This window comes from Tachysurus vachellii, chromosome 11 (genome assembly GCF_030014155.1).
Source record: "Tachysurus vachellii isolate PV-2020 chromosome 11, HZAU_Pvac_v1, whole genome shotgun sequence".
NCBI lineage: Eukaryota > Metazoa > Chordata > Actinopteri > Siluriformes > Bagridae > Tachysurus > Tachysurus vachellii.
The window spans coordinates 16,940,541-16,960,952 of record NC_083470.1 but is presented as its reverse complement, the minus strand read 5'-3'; the positions used below and the strand labels follow the sequence as shown (position 1 = coordinate 16,960,952).

At 37.0% G+C, this 20,412-nt stretch overlaps 1 protein-coding gene across 6 annotated transcripts in view; it reads left to right on the top strand.

The window, feature by feature from the left end:
- Positions 1 to 274: 274 nt before the first annotated feature.
- gapvd1 (GTPase activating protein and VPS9 domains 1) overlaps positions 275 to 20,412 on the top strand; it is a 95,141-nt gene continuing 75,003 nt past the window's right edge. For 4 of the 6 annotated variants that reach the window (XM_060881444.1, XM_060881443.1, XM_060881442.1 and 1 more), the window contains exons 1-2: positions 276 to 494; positions 15,372 to 15,585. In XM_060881444.1, coding sequence (XP_060737427.1) covers positions 15,401 to 15,585 — 185 coding nt within the window. In that variant the 5' untranslated portion in view covers positions 276 to 494; positions 15,372 to 15,400. Of the gene's footprint in view, positions 495 to 15,371; positions 15,586 to 20,412 lie in introns of all 6 variants that reach the window. The other 2 variants (XM_060881441.1, XM_060881440.1) reach the window with 2 other exon arrangements.

Genomic DNA, 20,412 nt, shown 5'->3' with positions numbered 1-20,412 from the left:
TCTGAACGATGACTTCTCACTTCCGTGATAATACTGCAGTCACGACAAGTTGGAACTCGAAATTTTCCAAATAATATTAGAGCGTTCACGCGAACTCAGAAGTCTGAAATCGAAAATAAAATGAATACTCACTGTAATCTGTATGAAACTGGAATTAAAAACTTTATTTTGCTTAAAATTCCTTACCAGGAATTTTTCGAGTAAGATTTACTAGATGGAAAGCTGTTCAAACTGACATTTCCTACTGTGAAGACAGAAAATTCCAGCTCCCACTTGGTCATGAAAGTAGCGTAAGCCGAATAAAGCAAATACGCACGCGCAAAATTACGTTTGATGCTGACAGATTTTGCTAGCGGTCTCGAAAGTCTTGCTGTGCATTTTAGCCAACGGTAGAGCAATAAACCGTCTTTGATAGGACTCTGGAACCCAGAACAACGAATTCACATAAGGACCCGTCGTCACCAAAGGCCATATTTATTCCTGTCTTCGTGCTGGTAAGCTGTGCCTAGTCTAATCATGCCCAGTCATGCTATTAGCTACTAGCATGACTGTTGCCTGTTTAATTGTCTTGTAAAAACACTGTTTTTTCTATAGACGTGCTAACTTGCTAGATTTAGGTTGCCGACAACACTAGGTACCTAAACGCTATTAAGCTACGAATAACGTTACACGTAAGTTGCGTGTCCGTTCTCCTATTTTTTTCGTTTGGCAGTAAGCATTATTAGCAAAGTAACTGGAGGGTTGACTAGTAGACAGTAGTGAGGTTTTAATCTCGTGTTTACTTCTTAACTCATCTTTTCTAACATTGTTCTATGCAAATGCCCTTTAATTATGTAACCCGTATTGTAAAATCAAATGAATAAACAAGAGGCAAACCTAACAGTTAGCGCTCTGTGATAATTTTAGAAATTATAGTCATTTTAAAGCCATATTATTTTAGTTAACTTATTAACACCCTGCCCTTAATTATTAATAGCTATGTAGTAGTTGCATTAAGACAGCTGCCCAAATAGATACGAGTCCACTATTTTTTTCTTAGTTATGATTTGTATTTTTTTAATTTGTTTGAAGTTGTCTTAGAAGTTATAAGGGTTATAGGGTAGGCACTTCCTATGTTAGAATGTGTTAGGGATTTCTGATTTAGTTATAAACTTACATTTTGTAAACTGGAGAAAAATAAACCTTATCCGTATTTCCAAATTTTACGTCCAAGAGGGCCTCATACTGGCCTACATAGTCTTATAGGATATGCATTAAGCCTTTGGATGTGGTGGAGATGATAAATTAAATTTAACACTTATTTTTATTATTGCGTTTTGGAAAACCTTTTTCTGAATGATTGATAAAATGCTGGTTTTGTTGCCAGCTCATATTTATGTCTGGGCATCAAGGCTAAGAATAAAAGGGGTCATAGGAGCTTAGTTTTCTGTTTCGTACAGATCAGATAATAGTGTGTTGTTTTTCTGTAAATAACTGGCCACATGCACACACCTCATAGAGTTTCAGGGGAAATGGTTACTTCCTGGGGACCACCCCCTCGCCCTACCTCTGCTATACTATTGTACAGAAAGAAATGTACAAGGAGTGGAAGTGAAAAAGTTTTTGTGTTCTGTGAGTTGTGACAAGTGCACTATTGATTTACTCTGAGTAAAATTTTTACTTATACGCCACAGAAACATGATTTCAGAAGTGACATGCAACAAAGCAAAATTAATTGATGTTTTCAAAATTTATATGAAATATAAAATGTACATTTATTTGACTGATTTGAATGATTCTTTGTACCAATCCTAAGGTGCATTTGGTCTGACAATTTTCAGTTCCCCACACACAACTTTCAAGTTCCTACCTGCAGTTAGTTCCCATTGACTGTTTGGGAACTAATAGCTGGTAGGAAGTGCATCCTGGAGGGCATGCTTATGTGCAAGTATAAATGTGTCTTATTTTTTAGGTTGCTTGTATATCAACAAAAACAAAAAAGTATGGTGGCTAGTAAAGTAATAAAAAGGGAGATGCACCTTCCTTATCTGTTCAGTGGCTTACATACAGTACCCTTACAGCTTCAAACCCCCACCCAAAGTTACACTGATGCTGACTTTACTGTTTTATCGTCTGCAACAGTATCTCTCTCGTGTGTGTGTGTGTATACACAGTGGTGTGAAAGTGTTGGCCCCTTTCCTGATTTTTTATTTATTTATTTATTTTGCATGTTTGTTAATCAAACACTTTATAATCAAACAAATCAAACACTTTATAATCAAACAAATTTAAATATTAGTCAAAGATAACACAAGTAATTTTTCTAAATTTTTTAATGAAGGTTTTTATTATTAAAGGAAAACAAAATCCAAAATCAGTGTTTGCCCCTAAATCTAATAACTGGTTGGGCCACCCAAGAACTGCAATCAAGCATTTGCAATACGTTGCAATGAGTCTGTTACAGCGCTGTGGAGGAATTTTGGTCTACAACCCCTGGCAAAAAGCATGGAATCATTCCTCTCAGAAGATGTTCATTCAAATGTTTAATTGTGTAGAAAAAAAAACAAGCACATATATGCCACAAAACAATTATCACTCAACAATCCAAACTTCTGGCTGTATAAAATATAAAACACTTAAAAAAAAAAACAAAGAAAGATAACTATATCTTATTATATTATATTATATGGAATCACCAAATAAAAACACTACTAGTACTTTGTTGCACCACCTCTGGCTTTTATAACAGCTTGAATTCTCTGAGGCATGGATTTAACTAATGACAAACAGTATACTTCATCAATCTGTCTCCAGCTTTGTCTTATTGCCCGATCAGCTTTGCAGGTTGGAGCCTTGTCGTGGACCATTTTCTTTAATTTCCACCACAGATTTTCAATTGTATTGAGGTCCGGACTATTTGCAGGCCATGCCATTGACATTGTATGTCTTTCCTGTAGGAATGTTTTCACAGATTTTGCCCTATGGCACGATGCATTATCATCCTGATAAATGATGCTACCATCACCAAACATCCTTTCAATTGATGGAATAAGAAAAGTGTCCAAAATCTCAACATAAACTTGTGCATTTATAGAAGATGTAATGACTATCTCTCCCATACCTTTACCTGACATACAACCCCATATCATTAATGATTGTGGAAATTTGCATGTTTTCTTCAGGCAGTTGTCTTTATAAATTTCATTGGAACGGCACCAAACAAAAGTTCCAGCATCATCACCCTGCCCAATGCAGATTCGTGATTCATCACTGAATATAACTCATCCAGTCATCCACAGTCCAAGATTGTCTTTCTTTAGCCCACTGAAACCTTGTTTTTTTTCTGTTTAGATGTTAATGATGGTTTTCGTTTGGCTTTTCTGTATGTAAATCCCATTTCTTTTAGGCGATTTCTTACAGTCTGGTCACAGACATTGACTCCACTTTCTGCCCGTTTGTTCCTCATTTGTTTTGTTGTGCATTTTCTGTTTTCAAGGCATATTGCTTTAAGTTTTCTGTCTTGGCGCTTTGATGTCTTTCTTGGTCTACCAGTACACTTCCCTTTTACAACCTTTCCATTTGATTTGAACTGCAGACTAATTAGCAGTTGTAATCAGATACACGTGTTTGTTTTAGAAATGCAAAGTGCATGGTGATTCCATATAATTTTCCTCAGATTTGTGTGATTCCATATTTTTTTTCCTCTGTTTGATCTGTAAAAACAGTTGTAATTGACTATAGTTATCCTTCTTTGTTTTTTTTTTAAGTGTTTTATACAGCCAGAAGTTTGGATTGTTGAGTGATAATTGTTTTGTGGCATATATGTGCTTGTGTTTTTTTTTTCTACAAAATTAAACATTTGAACGAACATCTTCTGAGAGGATTGATTCCATACTTTTTGCCAGGGGTTGTACTCATCTTTGCAGAATTTTTGCAATTCAGCCACATTTAAGGGGTTTTCGAGCATGAACCGCCTTTTTAAGGTCATGCCACAGCATCTCAGTAGGATTCAGGTCACAAAATCTTCATTTTGTTTTTCTTCAGCCATCCAGAGGTGGACTTGCTGGTGTCATTTGGGTTATTGTCCTGCTGTAGAACCTAAGTTTGCTTCAGCTTGAGGTCACGAACAGATGGTCGCACATTGTCCTTCAGCATTTTTTGGTAGACAGCAAAATTCATGGTTCCATTTATCACAGCAAGTCTTCCAGGTCCTGAAGCTGCATAACAGCCCCAGACCATCACACTACCACCACCATATTTTACTGCTGGTGTGATGTTCTTTTTCTGAAATGCGGTGTTACTTTTATGCCAGAAGTAATGAGTAATGAGACACACACCTTCCAAAAAAAACTTTTGTCTTGTCTGTCCACATAGTATTTTCCCTAAAGTCTTGGGGATCAGCAAGATGTTGTTGTGGGGTCTTTGTGACATCTTTGTTGAATCGTCGCTGCGCTCTTGGGTTATTTTGGTCGGCCGGGCACTCCTGGGAAGGTTCACCACTGTTCCATGTTTTCGCCATTTGTGGATAATGGCTCTCACTGTGGTTCGCTGGAGTCCCAAAGCTTTAGAAATCGCTTTATAACCTTTTCCAGACTGATAGATCTACTTTATTTCTCATTTGTTCCTGAATTTCTTTGGATCTTGGCATGATGTGTAGCTTTTTATGATCTTTTGGTCTACTTAACTTTGTCAGCCAGGTCTTATTTAAGTGATTTCTTGATTGCGAACAGTTGTGGCAGTAATCAGGCCTGGGTGTGGCTAGAGAAATTGAACTCAGGTGTGATAAACCACACAAACATGTGGGTTTTCCCTTAATAATAAAAACCTTCATTTAAAAACTGCATGTTGTGTTTGCTTGTACTAGCTTTGACTAATATTTAAATTTGCATAAGTGTAACAAGTGCGGGGGGCACGGTGGCTTAGTGGTTAGCACGTTCGCCTCACACCTCCAGGGCTGGGGGTTCGATTCCCGCCTCCGCCTTGTGTGTGTGGAGTTTGCATGTTCTCCCCGTGCCTCTGGGGTTTCCTCTGGGTACTCCGGTTTCCTCCCCCGGTCCAAAGACATGCATGGTAGGTTTTGACTGGCATCTCTGGAAAAATTATCTGTAGTGTGTGAGTGTGTGCGTGTGCCCTGCGATGGGTTGGCACTCCGTCCAGGGTGTATCCTGCCTTGATGCCCAATGACGCCTGAGATATGCACAGGCTCCCCGTGACCCGAGGTAGTTCGGATAAGCGGTAGAAAATGAGTGACAGTGAGTATGACAAGTGCAAAAAAATAAATCAGGAAGAGGGCCAACACTTTTTCATACCACTGTATATGTTAAGTAGACTCTCAAAGCCTTTTCCAACCATTCCCGTCAAAAAGTATTGACCCTATCTGTACACATGACTCATATTGTATTAGCACTTTATCTATCAACTTGCATCCTAACATATTGGCACCTTGTCTGTCTGCCTCAAATTTTTGCCACTCGTTCTGATCACTTGCCTACAAAAAGTATTAACACCCTATCTATAATCCATACACACGTTTCTTCAGGAAATGTACATTCCTTTTTTCTTCCGTATGAAAGTTGTCCTCTAACTAGTCCTGCACCGTTTGTCGTACATCCATGAACCAGGTGTCAAAATGTGCAGCTTGTTATTATTATTATTATTATTATTATTATTATTATTATTATTATTATTACTATTCATCTGTACAGATTTTTGACCTCAAACTAGTCTCGCACCATTTGTTGTAGACCCATGAAATCCCCATAGAAATACATTGACGGAATCTAAGAATTCCGTGCAGCTCTCATATGCCCCTTTTCCACCGAGGCAGTTTGAGTGCTGGTTCGGAGCCAGAGCCTAATTTAGAACCAGTTCTTTCTTTTTCGACAGCCAAAGCACCGGCTCTGAACCAGGAAAAGTGGTTCTTAAGTAGCACCAAAACGTTGCTGGTCTAGACTTAAGAACCGCTTGTGTCAGGGGCTGTGGGCGGGGCTACTGTTAGCGCATTTGATAATGTACCTTAAGTATACTAATGTTTAATTCACTTTTACTTTACCGCAATATGATACATTATCAGCACGCATGATAGTAGGTAGCTACATGCTAAGGCTAAATTTTTTCTGTGTTAATGATAAAATAATGTTATGTACTTTCTCGATAACAACCTCCGTTTATACAAATTACACGGAGCTGCACGTACACGTTGGATTCGCCGCGTTTGGGTGTTAATGTAGGTTCACAAAGCCATGAGCATTAACAGTAAAGCAACATCTGCCATTGTTGATGTTGTTGTGTTTGCCGCTGCTGCGCTAACGTTGCTGTGTAACTTGACATACAGTGACGTCAGACTCAGCTCTGTGTCTCTAGCAGGTGGAAAGGCAAACCGGTTCTTAGAAGGTTCGCCAGTGGAACCAACTTTGAACCAGCACCAGTGCTAGCTCTGAACCAGCATCCGGTTCTTTTTGGTGGAAAAGGGGCAATTGATCTGAGGACCCCCTTCTTTCATACTCTCATGGACAATGTGTAGACACTCACAAAGCATTTGCCATCCACTAGATTCCAGATTTATTGCCACCCTGTCTGTACACATGACTCAAATAGTATTAGCAGTCTATTTATCTACTTGCATCCAAAATATTTTGGCACCCCTTCTGACAGTTTGCCTCCAAAAGTTTTTGCATCATTTTTGACCAGTCGCCTGCAAAAAGTATTGGCACCCTTTCTGTCTACTAGGCTCCGAAAGTATCTGCTCAAGGACCACTCACATTTTTCTTGTGTACATGTCTAGTTATCTATTTATTTGTACAGTGAAACATGGAACTTGCATAGGTTTTGGTCCTTTCTAATTAAAAAGTAAATTCTGGTGTAGAACATAACCTCCTGAAGTACATACAATTATGAATAGTTCATTCTGTGCAAGTCTGTTTTACTTCCACAAGCTGAAACAAAAGTAAAATAATGGATGTTGTGCGGATATGTAGAGATGATTATTCCCTTAATTATATGTGATGGAGTTTGAAATTAAGAAAATGACGCATGGTGTTTCGGTTCTATTTGGTTTACTATGTTACCTCTACTGCTGTTTACCACAAGCACATAGCTTACACAATGGGTTAATAACAGCTTAATAATTCCTTACTTACAGTCCTGTCTTTAGTTTTGCAATAATTTATAACCTTGTTAATGTGTAAGTAATTGGGAAAAATAACTGAACACTAATGCTAATAGTTGCAGTTACAGACAACTAGTTACCAGCTTCTGGTAGGCCTTCCTTCTTTAATGACACAATGTGTGCATGTGTTTTCCACAGGAATTTCTGATACTATGCTAAGGAGCCATTTGACATAACATCAAAGGGACATGCTCCTCCCATAAGAAAGTTTTGTACATTCTAAAGTTAAATGCATCAATTGGGTGCACTTTGAGAGCAAAATGCTAGGTGTGTAAAGAATTTTCTGAACTTTCTATGCTCTTGTAGAGAATACTTGTACTCTTGTAGTAATTTAATTGTAAACATATGGTTGTATAGATACAAATGGTGATGACACTGCAAAAAAGTGTTTAACGTGTTTCACAAATGGTCAAAACAGGAACTAAACAAGATTGTATATTTGAGCCAAAAGCTGTTTTTGAAGCAAAAGTGGTTACCCGTGTTGAACTGGTTTATGATTATTATGATTATTATTTATTTATTTAGTTTTTAGAAAATGCATAAATGGCTTTATTATAGCTTATGATTTCTTAAACAAGCATATAGGAAGACATATCCTGTGGTCATGGAAAACATGTTACTCTGTTTCAGAACAATATTATCGAGCCCATTGTTAAATCATGGTGAACCATCTTGAAGAAATGTGGTTGGAAATAAAATGAAGAATTGTGTTCAATGATAACTTGAACGTTTGGTGAAGAAAAGAACAACAGCAGAACTCATGGTTATGTATAATACTAAATGTAAGCACGTATGCAGAATATGCAGTTGCTCCCATTGTGGCAAGGGAGTTCTCCATGCTGCTCATGATTCATTCTGACAAGACATATCCAAGGTATCTTTAGAAAACTGCTACTTTAGAGGTTGCTGTTCAAGACTCAAAAAACGAGGCCATGTTGGATAATAGCCATTCACACGAACCTAAAAGATTTGAAGACAAAATTCTACATGATGCACTAATTTAAGGAATTTCAACGAAACCTCAGAGTACACCAGTAGGAGCTGTCACTCAGACATCTGCAAAAATAGCACTTATTTTCACACTATTATAATACAGGAGATTCGGCAATTGCCACATGAATCAAGAATGATCCTGCACAGGTTCATTTCAATTTCTTGGAAGCTGTGCCCCCTTCCCAAATCCCTTTTCTGGACTCTAGCTCAGTAAATACATTGTTGAGACACAGTCCAGTGACAGTCATGCTCATGCCCCATTGCATTGATTTTTTTAAGAGAAATGCTGCTTGTCCATCTGTTTGACAACACAATGTGCAAGATACAGTGAGTATCAGCTGTATGTGCACTTGTACATGTGATAATGAAGTATATTTTCACCTTTACAGAATCATTTGAGTCACTGTGAATGTGTGCTTAATGCACATAGGCAAGATTAGCACATTGAAGAAACTTGACCAATTTAGAATGCACACCATAATGTATGCTGTAATGTATAAATAAGTGTGTTTGAAAAAGGCATTTCTTATGAGAACCTGAGAGAAATTTCTGAGACCGTGAGAAAGTTTCTGACTATAGTGATAAGCTACAGCATATTGCAGATCATGTTCTTGTATAAGGCATTGTGTCATGAACTATTAGTCCTCATGCACATCTTGTCTTGGTCGTACAGGGACAGAGGCCTAGATTTAGAGCAGATACCAGGATGTATCAGTATATGAATTGAGGGTAATGCTGTCTAGGGTTGACTGAAAGCAGGTTGTGTAGTAGTTGAGATGGCAGTAAAAGAATCAATAGCAAAATTCTCTAGAGCCATTAGAAATCTATTGCCCGAAATACTGCTCTCCATCACAGTTTACTTCTGCAAATTCATGATTAGCTTTGTGACCTTTTCATAATAATAGATTAAAATTTCAGGTAAAATGTCACAGTATCAGTTGACCAGTTGATCTAACTAGTGCTTACATTGGCCTTTGTTTACTTCAGCACTGTTGCTGGCAGCAGAGCTGTTCATGTGCATCCACTATGTTATTTGGAATTTGCACACTATTTTGGAGGCTCTTTTGGTGCTGAAACAAATTTATTTTGTTTCCTCTATATGCCAGTCTTGCTCTTGCCTAACCTGTAAACAAATTTTGTTAGCCTTGCTACTATATTACTAAGCAAAATGAGGGGGAAACATAAGCTGAGGAGCTGCCAATTCTGATATTGGTTTGCATTTGTCAGATGAGCGATTGCAAGATGTTACTTTAGATCTAAAATATATTGCTCACTATTTGTTTGACTGAGTTTTTTAATGACTGATGCTGGTGCCAATATCAGAAAGCAATGTGGCTGATTGTCTAAAATGTTGCGATATAATAAATTTCAATGATCAATTAATCTAAATTGGTGAATCCAAGTAAATATTTATGTAATGTTCTCTGAAGGGCTCCAAAAAAATTGTTTTAAAAAATGTTGGGAATGTTTGGAAAAAAAAATAGTAGTTTTTTTTTTATCCTGACTTAGGACTTTTTATTTTTAGAGTTAAAAATCAACAATTACTGTGTTTTTCTATTTTTATTGTTTTTAAATAATTTTTTAATGTAAATACTGTAATAGCTAGTGTATGTAGTATTTAAAAGAACCTACATGAACGCTTCAAAACCCTTTCAGCATCAGAAAAATAACATCAAAATGTGCTTTTGTGAATTTAATGGCAAATATTTTTTTATGACATCTACATTTTGAAATTTAAGTTATTACATTTACAGCCTTTTAGTAGCACTTTTGTGCAATGTGCAATTTTTTGTAATCTTTAAGAGAATTTATGGCTATGATTCACTGAAAACAAAGCATATGTATTGATCTGAATAGTCTACAAAATTATTGTGAAACATACAGTTCACTCTGAAAGTACTGGAATAGCAAGGACATTTCTTTAGTTTTTGATATGCACTGAAGACATTTGGGTTTGAGGTTAAAAGATGAATACGAGATGACAGCAGAGGTTCAGTTTTTATTTCCTGATATTTACATCGAAATGTGTAGAACAACTTAGAACATGACACATTTGATGGCAGACTGCCCTTTTTGGTAATCATTATATCGGAACAGAGTCTCTAAGTCTTCCTTACATCAGTCCATTAACCCTCTGATATAACCAAACTGTTGCATTCTTCTTTTATGATTATTTTCCAGGCTTGTACTGCTTTCAGTTGTTTGTTTTTGAGGGGTTTTTTCCTTACCTCTCACTGCTGTCATACTCCTCTCCAACATATCCTGAACTACTCTCACGTACTTCTCTGCCACTCCTGACATCATCATACAGTACCATGGCTCCTCTCTCAGCACCCTGTCATATGCTTTCTCTAAATCCACAAAGACAGTGCAGCTCCTTCTGTCCATCTCTGTACTTCTCCATTAACATTCTCAGAGTAAAAACTGCATCGGTAGTGCTCTTTCTGGGCATGAACCCATACTACTGCTTAGAAATATCCACTTTCATTCTTAGCCTAGCTTCGGCTACTATTTTCCATAGCTTCTTTACATGGCTCATCAACTTTATGCCTCTGTAGTTGCTACAACTCTGCACATCACCCTTGTTCTTAAAGTTTGGCACTAGAACACGAGTCAAGTCAAGAAGCTTTTATTGTTATTTCAACCATATATAGCTGAGGCAGTACACAGTGAAATGAGACATCGTTTTTCCATCGTGCTACATAGAACAAAGACAGAGCTAAGGACTTAAGTTAGTCCTAGCTAGGGTTGCAAAATTCCAGGAATTTTCAAGGCTGGAAACTTTCCATGGGAATTAACGGGAATATATGGGAATTAACGGGAACATATGGGAATTAACGGGAACATATGGGAATTAACGGGAACATATGGGAATTAACGGGAATATATGGGAATTAACTGGGAATGTAAAAAAATGTAGAGTTGCCCATAACAAGGAACTTAAATATAGTTAAAAAAATCTTGCAGCATAATTGTGTTTAAAACAACAAGATTTAATGCAATTTAAGTTGACTTGTACCCTGCATTCCTCGGTCACTTGCACACAGCACACTGCTTACTGGAGGGCCATCGAGGCCACACCCACTGCATGTACATTCTTCCATAACATGCGCAGTAACACTTCATTTTAGGGCCATTTTTAACTAGTTGCTTATTAGCATGAATATTAACAGAATATTGGCTATTTATTAGTACTTATTAAGCACATATTAATGCCTTATTCTGCATTACCTTATACTACATTCTTAATTGTACCCAATACCTAAACTTAATAACTACCTTACTAACTCTTAATAAGCAGTAAATTAAGAGTGTTACCACATGCACAGATAATTTGATGACCCTCCCCCACACACTCACAACCCCCTGAAATAAAAAAAAAAAAAAAATCCTCCATATATCCCTTAAGGGGGGATTCACCTCCATTTTTCAGGCCTTTGACTGCCACAGAAGCAGAGACCCATTAAGCTTGAGAAAAAATGCTACATTTTACATTTTGATTGGGACTTTTTTAGAAGGGCAAGGGTGGGGGATGCTTTCATGTTACAGCAATCATAGGGAAATATGTTTATTACAATTATTAAGTTTATGCTTTTGTGTTACTCAATGAAAGAATCAGTTAAAGTTCTACTTACAATTAAATCAGTCAAGACGCCATTTTTAAAATTTGTATTACCTTGCATGCATGTCTGCTTATGACCAAACAAAATGTTTATTTATCTTTGTATATGATACAGTTTATATATATTTCCAAATAATTCCCATAAATTCCTGTAAATTCCCATAAATTCCTGTAAAGTTTCCAATTTGGAATATTTCCAAAATTCCCCAGATTAAGTTTCCGGAAATTTACCGGAAACTTTCCGCCCCTTTGTAACCATAGTCCTAGCCACATAAAGTGCATCTGTGCAACCTGGTGCAAACAGTGCAAGACAAAACAAACAATACAAGACATTACTCAAAAGCAGCACCGACCAGTGTCTACATACTGTATGTTCTATAGTACGCATGCAGAAATATGCAGCTATTGACTGAAATGTGCAAAGTGCAAAGAGCAAAAACAGTGTGCAAAATCAGTTTGACATGGGTGCTGCTGTGTACATGGCTTTATATTGGAAAACTGTGCATTTGTTGTAGGTCAGTGCAGTCCATAAGGTTGAGTGTGTGTTTGTGTATTGTGCTTGGTTCAGTTCAGTTATTGAGGAGTCTGATAGCTTGTGGAAAGAAACTGATACCGAGTCTGGTCGTGAGGGCCTGAATGCTTCAGTACCTTTTTTCCAGATGGCAGAAGGGTGAAGAGTGCGTGTTAGGGGTGTGTGGGGTCATTGACAATGCTGTTGGTATTGCAGCGTGTTGTGTAAATGTCTGTGATCAAGGGAAGAGAGACTCCAATGATCTTCTCTGCTGTCCTCACTGTCCACTGTAGGGTATTGCGATCCGAGATGGTGCCATTTAAAAACCAGTCGGTGATGCAGCTGCTCAGGATGTAAAACATAGGGTGAATGGGATGAGGGAGGCTTTCCTCAGGCTTTGTAAGAAGTAGAGACTTTCTTGGTGATGGAGCTGGTGTTGAATGACCAGGTGAGGTTCTCCGTTGGATGAACACTAAGAAATGCTCAGTGTGGTGGTGCTGGAGATGCTGTTCCCCATCTGGGCCGATAGGTCTACCAGTCAGGAAGTCCGGGATTCAGCTGCGGAGGGAGGTATTCTCAATCAGGTGCTGAGGGATGATTGAGTTGAATGCTGAACTAAAGACTATGAACACCATTCGTTCTTAAGTGTCTTTATTGTCCAGGCGGGTGAGGGCTAAATGAAGGGCCGTGGCAATGGCATTGTCTGTGGAGCAGTTTGGGCGATACCCAAACTGCACGGGGTCCAATTAGGGTGGTAACTGTGTCTTGATGTGCCTCACGACAAGCTTCTCTGAGTACTTCATTACAATGAGTGTGAGGGCGACTGGACAATAGACATTGAGGCAGTACACTGTGACTTGCCGCTACGTCGTTTTGCACCTTAAATCGTGCCCAGAAGTCTTTCAGCACATCTGGGAGGGAGGCGTCACTATCACAGGCAGGTGAAGCTGTCTTGTAGTTTGTGATCATCTGTATCCCCTGCCACATGCACTGGGTGTCTTCTTTGTCCTGGAAATGGCTGTGGCTTTTCTGGGCGTGTGTGTGCTTTGCTTCCCTGATGTCTTGGGAGAGTTTGGCCCTTACTGTTCTTGGGGCCACCTTGTCCCCTTTTCTGAAGGCTAGGTTTCTAGTCTTCAGCAGTTCATGCACTTTAGCAGCCATCCACAGCTTCTGGTTGGAGCGTTTGGTGATGGTCTTGGAGACGGTCACATTATCAATGCATTTGCCGATGTAGCTAGTCACTGATGCTGTGTGTTCCTGAATTCCTGTGGGCAAGAAACGAGGTGAGCCCATCAAGCTGAATGGCGGCATCCGGAACTCACTGAGCAACATCTCCATGAAAACAAAGACGCAGCATGTTTCTCGCCATGTAGTCTAGTTTATTGTCAGGGGAGCAAACATTTGAATGTAGAAAGTAGAACTCACCACAACCATTGCCACAACCTCCTTTGGATAAAGTAGCTTAAACATATTCAGTCAGTAATTCAGTAAAAAGTAATTAAAGTCTGTCCTATTATCCTGGTCCAGAAGTAATTGAAAGTAATTTGTTTTGAAAATATAGTTAGGCCAACATGGCAAATCTGCTCAATTTGGTAATGTAATCCCTTTAAGGATTTTCAACAAGAAACACAGGCCTGGTTTCAGAGAGCAGGCAGGTCATAATTAACAGTTACTTCCCAGGTTGTAGATCTATAGATAGAGCTTCCGGGATTCCCTCCACCACAACGGATTCTATCGTTATGAAGCAACAAGCATCTGTTCCATTTAGCATGAGCCGAAGTCACAGCGCAGAGCAGGAGTCATGTGACTTTAGGTGAATGATGCAAACGGCCTCTGCAGTGAGACGCAATTACCAATAGGACCATGACAGATAAGAACTTTTGTTCATCGTTCTCACCATGAATGTCATAATATTGAGTAATCGCACATCCCTCACAGCACAATACTTGCATCAGTGTATTTGTATAGCGCTGACCACATTTTTTTTGATTTCACACTTGATTTCAATGCTCTTGCGAAATCTAAAAAATGTCATTTCTCTCATTAGATGGCAGGCTGAATTATTGAGACAATTAGTGAAATGACTGTTGTAGTTTAAATAGGCATAGTAAAATATTTTATTCTGACAATAAATTTTCTATGTTGTGAACTTATGTGCACTTAAAAGAGTTAAATTCTAAAAGAGTGTGATATGGCTCTCTGATTTGAATGTAGAAAATAAAGCAACTTGATTATCTTACAATGCAACAATGTTGTTTTGCAATTTCAAAATAAGACATTTGAATGTTTGTAGAAAGTGCCTTTTGTATAATTCACTGATGTTGTAATGCAGTTTCAAACTACAACACGAGCATGTTTAAATGTAGGTCTTGTGGTGCAAAGATACAACATTTGGGCTCCTATATTGTTTTTTGTGTCATCAGCTCAAATTGCAAGCCATATCTCTCCAGCCTCTCATTTGTCATGCTTTTCATGTACTGGCCCCCATGGAAAACTAATTGAATAGCCCTGACCTAAGAGGATGGCTGCTGTAATCAAAAACAAGGGAATACCAGCGTAGTATTAATAAATGATTAAATCTTCAGTTTATGGTATATATAGCTTCAGTATGTTAGTTGTGAGCTTTTTCTCTTATATTTGCATACTAGACTAAAACCCATATTCCATAATGTGCTGTAGTACTTTTTTGCAAAATTATTTTGTCAGTTTATTAGTTTTACCAAGTTTAGGGTTTTGTACTTCTCGATATAACATACTTCTAACATTTTCATGGTTTGGTCAGACCTGTTGGATCATTAAAAGCAAATATAAAAAGCCATTACAAAAGCTATACCTTTTTATAATTTCATAAGCAAATTCAAAGTCAAAAGCTTTTTAGCATCTAGGCTAAGCAGAATAGAACCATTCTCTTGCCTGTTAATATGATTTTTAATATGGATTGCACTTCCTTTCTTTTTATAAACCCAGTCATCAATTGGAAGCATTATAACTGCCTTTATCCTTTTAATCAATATAGAAAATACAATGATTTGAATAATGATTGTGTAGCCCATTTAGTCAGCAATGTCTTTATTGTTGTTGTTTTATACTCTCTTCAGTGTTTTGTGTCCTGTGAGTAGGCTAAAAGATGGTGAAGCCAGATATTCACACTCTGGCCCACCACCTGAAACAGGAGAGGCTATATGTGGCTTCAGAGAAACAGCTTATCCAGCGGCTCAACTGTGAAGTACTAAAGACTGCCGAAAGGCTCTACCGTGCAGCCTGGATAGCCAAACAACAGAGGATTAACCTTGATCGCCTCATCCTCACCAGGTAACTTCACTAACTGGAAAACTCCTCTGTATTGCATTGTTGAGTTACTGTAAAATGTAAAATGAATTCTTATTGTTTTTCATTCACAAGATGGTTAGCACAATATATGATGCAGATATATCTATACAAATATCCTGCACTGTAACCAATTGTTATGTAAATACTGGCAGCAGGGTTGCCAGTGGTTTAGCGTTAATTTTATACCCTGAAAAATCGAACTTGTAAAATTTACTAAAAAAATCCTTGTAACAATTTGCACGAACTTTTTTAAGTAAAATTTAATGCCTAATTTCAAGTATCGATTACCTAGCAAAATCAGTTAAAATCTACTTAATAATCCACGAAATGTTTGTTAAAAAAAGTAAATGTTACTTAATTTTTTTTATTTTAGAAGTTAGATTTATTTGAATTAGGTAAAGTCTATTAGATTTTTTCAAAGTGTGTAACATTGCTGTACTAGAAATATTTATTAAATCTTATTTACTTTTTTAGGGTAGATTGCATTTACTGTTTTTTTTATTTTCTTTTGTAGTAATAATTAAGTAAACATTATTAATAATAATGATATTACCAAATAAATATAATCAGTTTGTCTATGCTTTCAACACAAATCACAGTGGTTTCACAATTAAATTTTTTATTTTTCCCCAATGGTAGCAAAACATTTTGCATAAAACAGCTTTATTAAAGATGTTAAACACTCTAGATAAAAGTACCTGAAAACTGGCAAAAAATTATAACATTACTAAAAACAACTTCCCACCACTATTTGCCTTGATTAAAGTAAATTCAAAACCCACAGTACAAACACATCAATGTTTCTAAAGTCTGGTCTATCTTGGTGTTAAAAGTTTGTGATAAAAGACAGTAAAACGAGGTGGTTATAAGGAATAAAACTGAAAACACAACTTAAGATCAATTTAGTACAAATGGAAAAGTACAAATTATGTGCCAAAGTGAGGGAAACGAGTTCAACACAACAGAACAATCAAAAATAAGTTATTTTATGCAAAGGGTTCAAAACATGCAGTATGGAACACTGAGCTGGGGTGTTGTAATGGCATCCAATAATGTGCAGAACTTGCCATCGCAAACACATTTTAAGACAGCAGCTTGGACTTTAAAGTCTGAACTGTAGAGGACACCTTAATCCCATCCAGTTCTAGAAAAGGTTGTTGAAACACCTCAAAAGTATAGTGTGGGGCTTTAAGGTATGCAAGGTTGAGGGCATAAATCAACCCCATAAGTAGTGCACAAGCTTTAGTCACGTTGTGACATCCTGGTAGGATCTCCCGGCCTTCGAGAATAATGGATACATCCACTGAATCCTCTACACCAGCTCCATAGACCACCAGAATCTTAAGGATGTGTTGCATGGTGTCACTGCGACTGTACTCCTGCATATAATTAACAAGAAATATTACTTGGTTTGTACTTGTAAAACAACCCTCATATAGTTTAGTAGAATATGGCATTAGATTAAGAATTTATGTGCCTCTTAATTCAGGCTTAACTTTATGGTAACACAATTTAAAAATGTTATTTTACAAAAAAAGCTTTACCAGGCATTCTTCAAAAAGGACCTCTTCTTTTTCGCCAAGGTACAGTATGAGGTTCCGGATAATAACTTCACGTCTCACCTCAATGCTTTGGTTCTGTGAAGAGAATAATGTATTCAACACATACTATATCTAAGACCTAAGCAGTGTTGTTCAGCATGCAGACTTAAGTAATTTTTATACTGCAATAATTAGACTGCAATGTCAATCACATAATGAAACATCAAGTACTTTGTTCTATCTAAAGATGAATATTTCCTGCACTTACATTAGCCCTTCAGTTTTACTTTATCACTTTTAGGTTCATCCCAGGGTTTTTGGAGTCACCTTGTTCTATGTATCCAGGCCAGATTATTCTCGACGACGTGTTATTTTAATCATCCGTTGTCTTGCTTAGTATCCATAGCACTTAACGAGCTTTTTTTTAATTGAATTTAAAATGCGCGCAGTAGCTTTATTGTGGATTGCTTACCAGACGACGTGCAGTCTTTTTTGTGCAAGGCTACTTTAACTTCATGACTCGTGCAGCATGATATCTGCGCTAACTTCATGACTCGCCCTTTGCAGCATATTATGAATGCGATATTTTGAACACGGCACTAAACATAGCTAATGTATCGTGTTATCTATTCATGTCTAATATCAAATTCATGTACTTTAAATATCATTACCATGATAGAAAATAATATGGTTACGTTTTTCAGTGAATATATTTATATTATGCATTTATATGTAATGAATTGGATCATAGCATCAAGTATTTCTATAGGCATCTGCCCGATTAGTAAGTCAATTGCATAACGTGTAACGTTAAGAAAAACGGAATGCAAATATCAAATCAAATGTTTTTCTGTTTTGTCATGAAATCTCCATTGACCTACAGAAATGTTTGGTTTTAAACAAACTTCTGTATGAGCCTCGATGCTTTGTAAATGGCTATGAAAAGTTCTAGGCCTCATTACTGTTGAAAGTGTAACGTTGACAGGGTTTTTCCTGGGTCAAAATTGGTCTTCGGTGGTGGCTGACCGACATGGTCATCCACACACAGCAAAGAGTACCCTAGTACCCACATGATCCGCAAGCCCAATATTGACAATAAATGTTAAATTTAAAATAAATACAAAGAAACAGTTTGCGATTTTTTTTCTTATCCTATTTACCTGTCACTCTCACTGTCATCCTTTCTTGCCCAAAAAAAAACTGTGATTTTTCCATGACTGGCTTTCATAGTTTTGAAAGATAAAATCCTTTTTTGATAGACCTGATAATTATTTTAGTATAATCATATCAATTAAAAAGTAGCATTAAAAACATAGCGTTAAAAGGAGTAATAGTGTAATTTTTTACCATATAAAATTAGCAGCTAGCTAGCAACAGCTTGCTTTGTGCTTTGATCTAGTTTCATCTCACTCCAGTCTAACTTTAAACTAAATGATTTTATAGGTAATTTACTACACATTGTCATAGGCCTATACATACTGTGGATTATTAAGGCTAAATTTTACTAAACACTCTTACTAAATGTGGTAAGCACACTTACTTTCTCATTTCAGATGTGTATTATGTTCTAAGAAGTAATGTAAAAAGTAAAAGTAAAAAATTCACGACTCAGACACTGACGGGCAGACCAATTGCTTTAACCGTTCATTATAATGAATCGGCTCAAAGGAGTCATTAGGTCACGAATCGGACTTTAGAGGACATGTTGTGTGGGAATCCTGGCTGTTCATTGCGAAAGATTTGTCAAAACACACGCACACACACACAAAACACTTCATAACTGGATAGATTTTTTTTTTTTTGCGTTTATTTAAAGTTGTCAGCTGCATGTGCGGAATGCTCCTCACAAGTTGTAAGAGAAGATAAGGCAACTTTTTTATTTTACTGCAATTCACACCCAGCGGTAATTCAGCAAAAATATTCTCCGAATGCACCACGTGAAACATGGATTCGGTCTTCCGAACTTTAGGATCAGTTGATTTTGATGCGAGGGAGAGAGCAAAGACAGAACTGAAGACGGAGTGCGCCCGCGCGGGGGGTGGGGCGCTGTGCTCATTCTCTCCGTCACTCCATCAGTAGCCTGCTTCACTCACAAAACCCAATTACAGATCAAATAAGGCTTTGGCGGGACAAAAAATCATTTTGGCGTCCCCCAAAAAATTTTCCATGTAGGAAAAACCCTGGTTGACCCCTAACATTAACGTTATTTTACGGAAGTAAAGTATTATACAACAAAATCACCTAACAAAAACTATAAAAATGCTCACAGACCTATAAAATGTCACAAATTACAGAAGAGATGTAAAAATAACTTGCCTTACTTCAACTAGCCACGTGAAACAGCCCTCCTCTGATCCAAAACGCGGGTAAGAGTGTCGTGTCCAATGACGCCTGCGCAATGTGCAGACTTGAATGCAATAAAGTTTTTGATTAAAATTTACTTGGTATTTTTAGGACTATGTGCAGTGACTATAAAACAGTTAAATAATACGAGAAAATGTCTAATAAAACACTAGTCCCACACAGTTCATTTTGTACATGAATTAATTGTGTATTTATTTACAATTCTACTTAGGAAAATCTAGTATTCAATAAATGTTAATATTACTATGTAGAAATTATTAGGGTTAATCTAATATATTTTACTACACCAAAAAGTTTGTTTTTTCAGTGTACTGTAGTTCTATTTAACAGTATGTTATGGTACTGTAAAATGGTATGGTACTATGATACTAAATACTGAATTACATTACGGTATTCTTGATTTCACAGTAGACTACTGGCAGCAGGGTTGCCAGTGCATTACAGTTTTAAATAATACTATGTACTAATACATAGTGTAGTGCTGTATTTTATTGAAATTACAGTAAACTAGTTGTAGGGCAGCCTTTTTTTTTTCCACCATTAACATTGGCATGTCATCATATTTCAAATACAGCCCATATTAGCAGCATTGATGACAGCCAATTGCTACAAATTAAACAGTGTCTTTACTGTAACTTTGATGAGCAATTTTAAAATTACTAAACTATTCAGTTAACTAAAATGTACCTATTAAAATAAATATGGAAAGAAGAGACTTGACAAATATGAAAATGAATTATGTAACCCAACATTTATTTTTAAACAGGTGACACTATCTGAGAACTGTATTTAATTTGTTAATTAAAAAAGCTTTTTTTTTTTATTACAGTTGTAAATTCAAGTATGCATAACGTGCATAGCTAATCATACTTTTTTAATAATCTTAGTGATGCATCTTGCCACT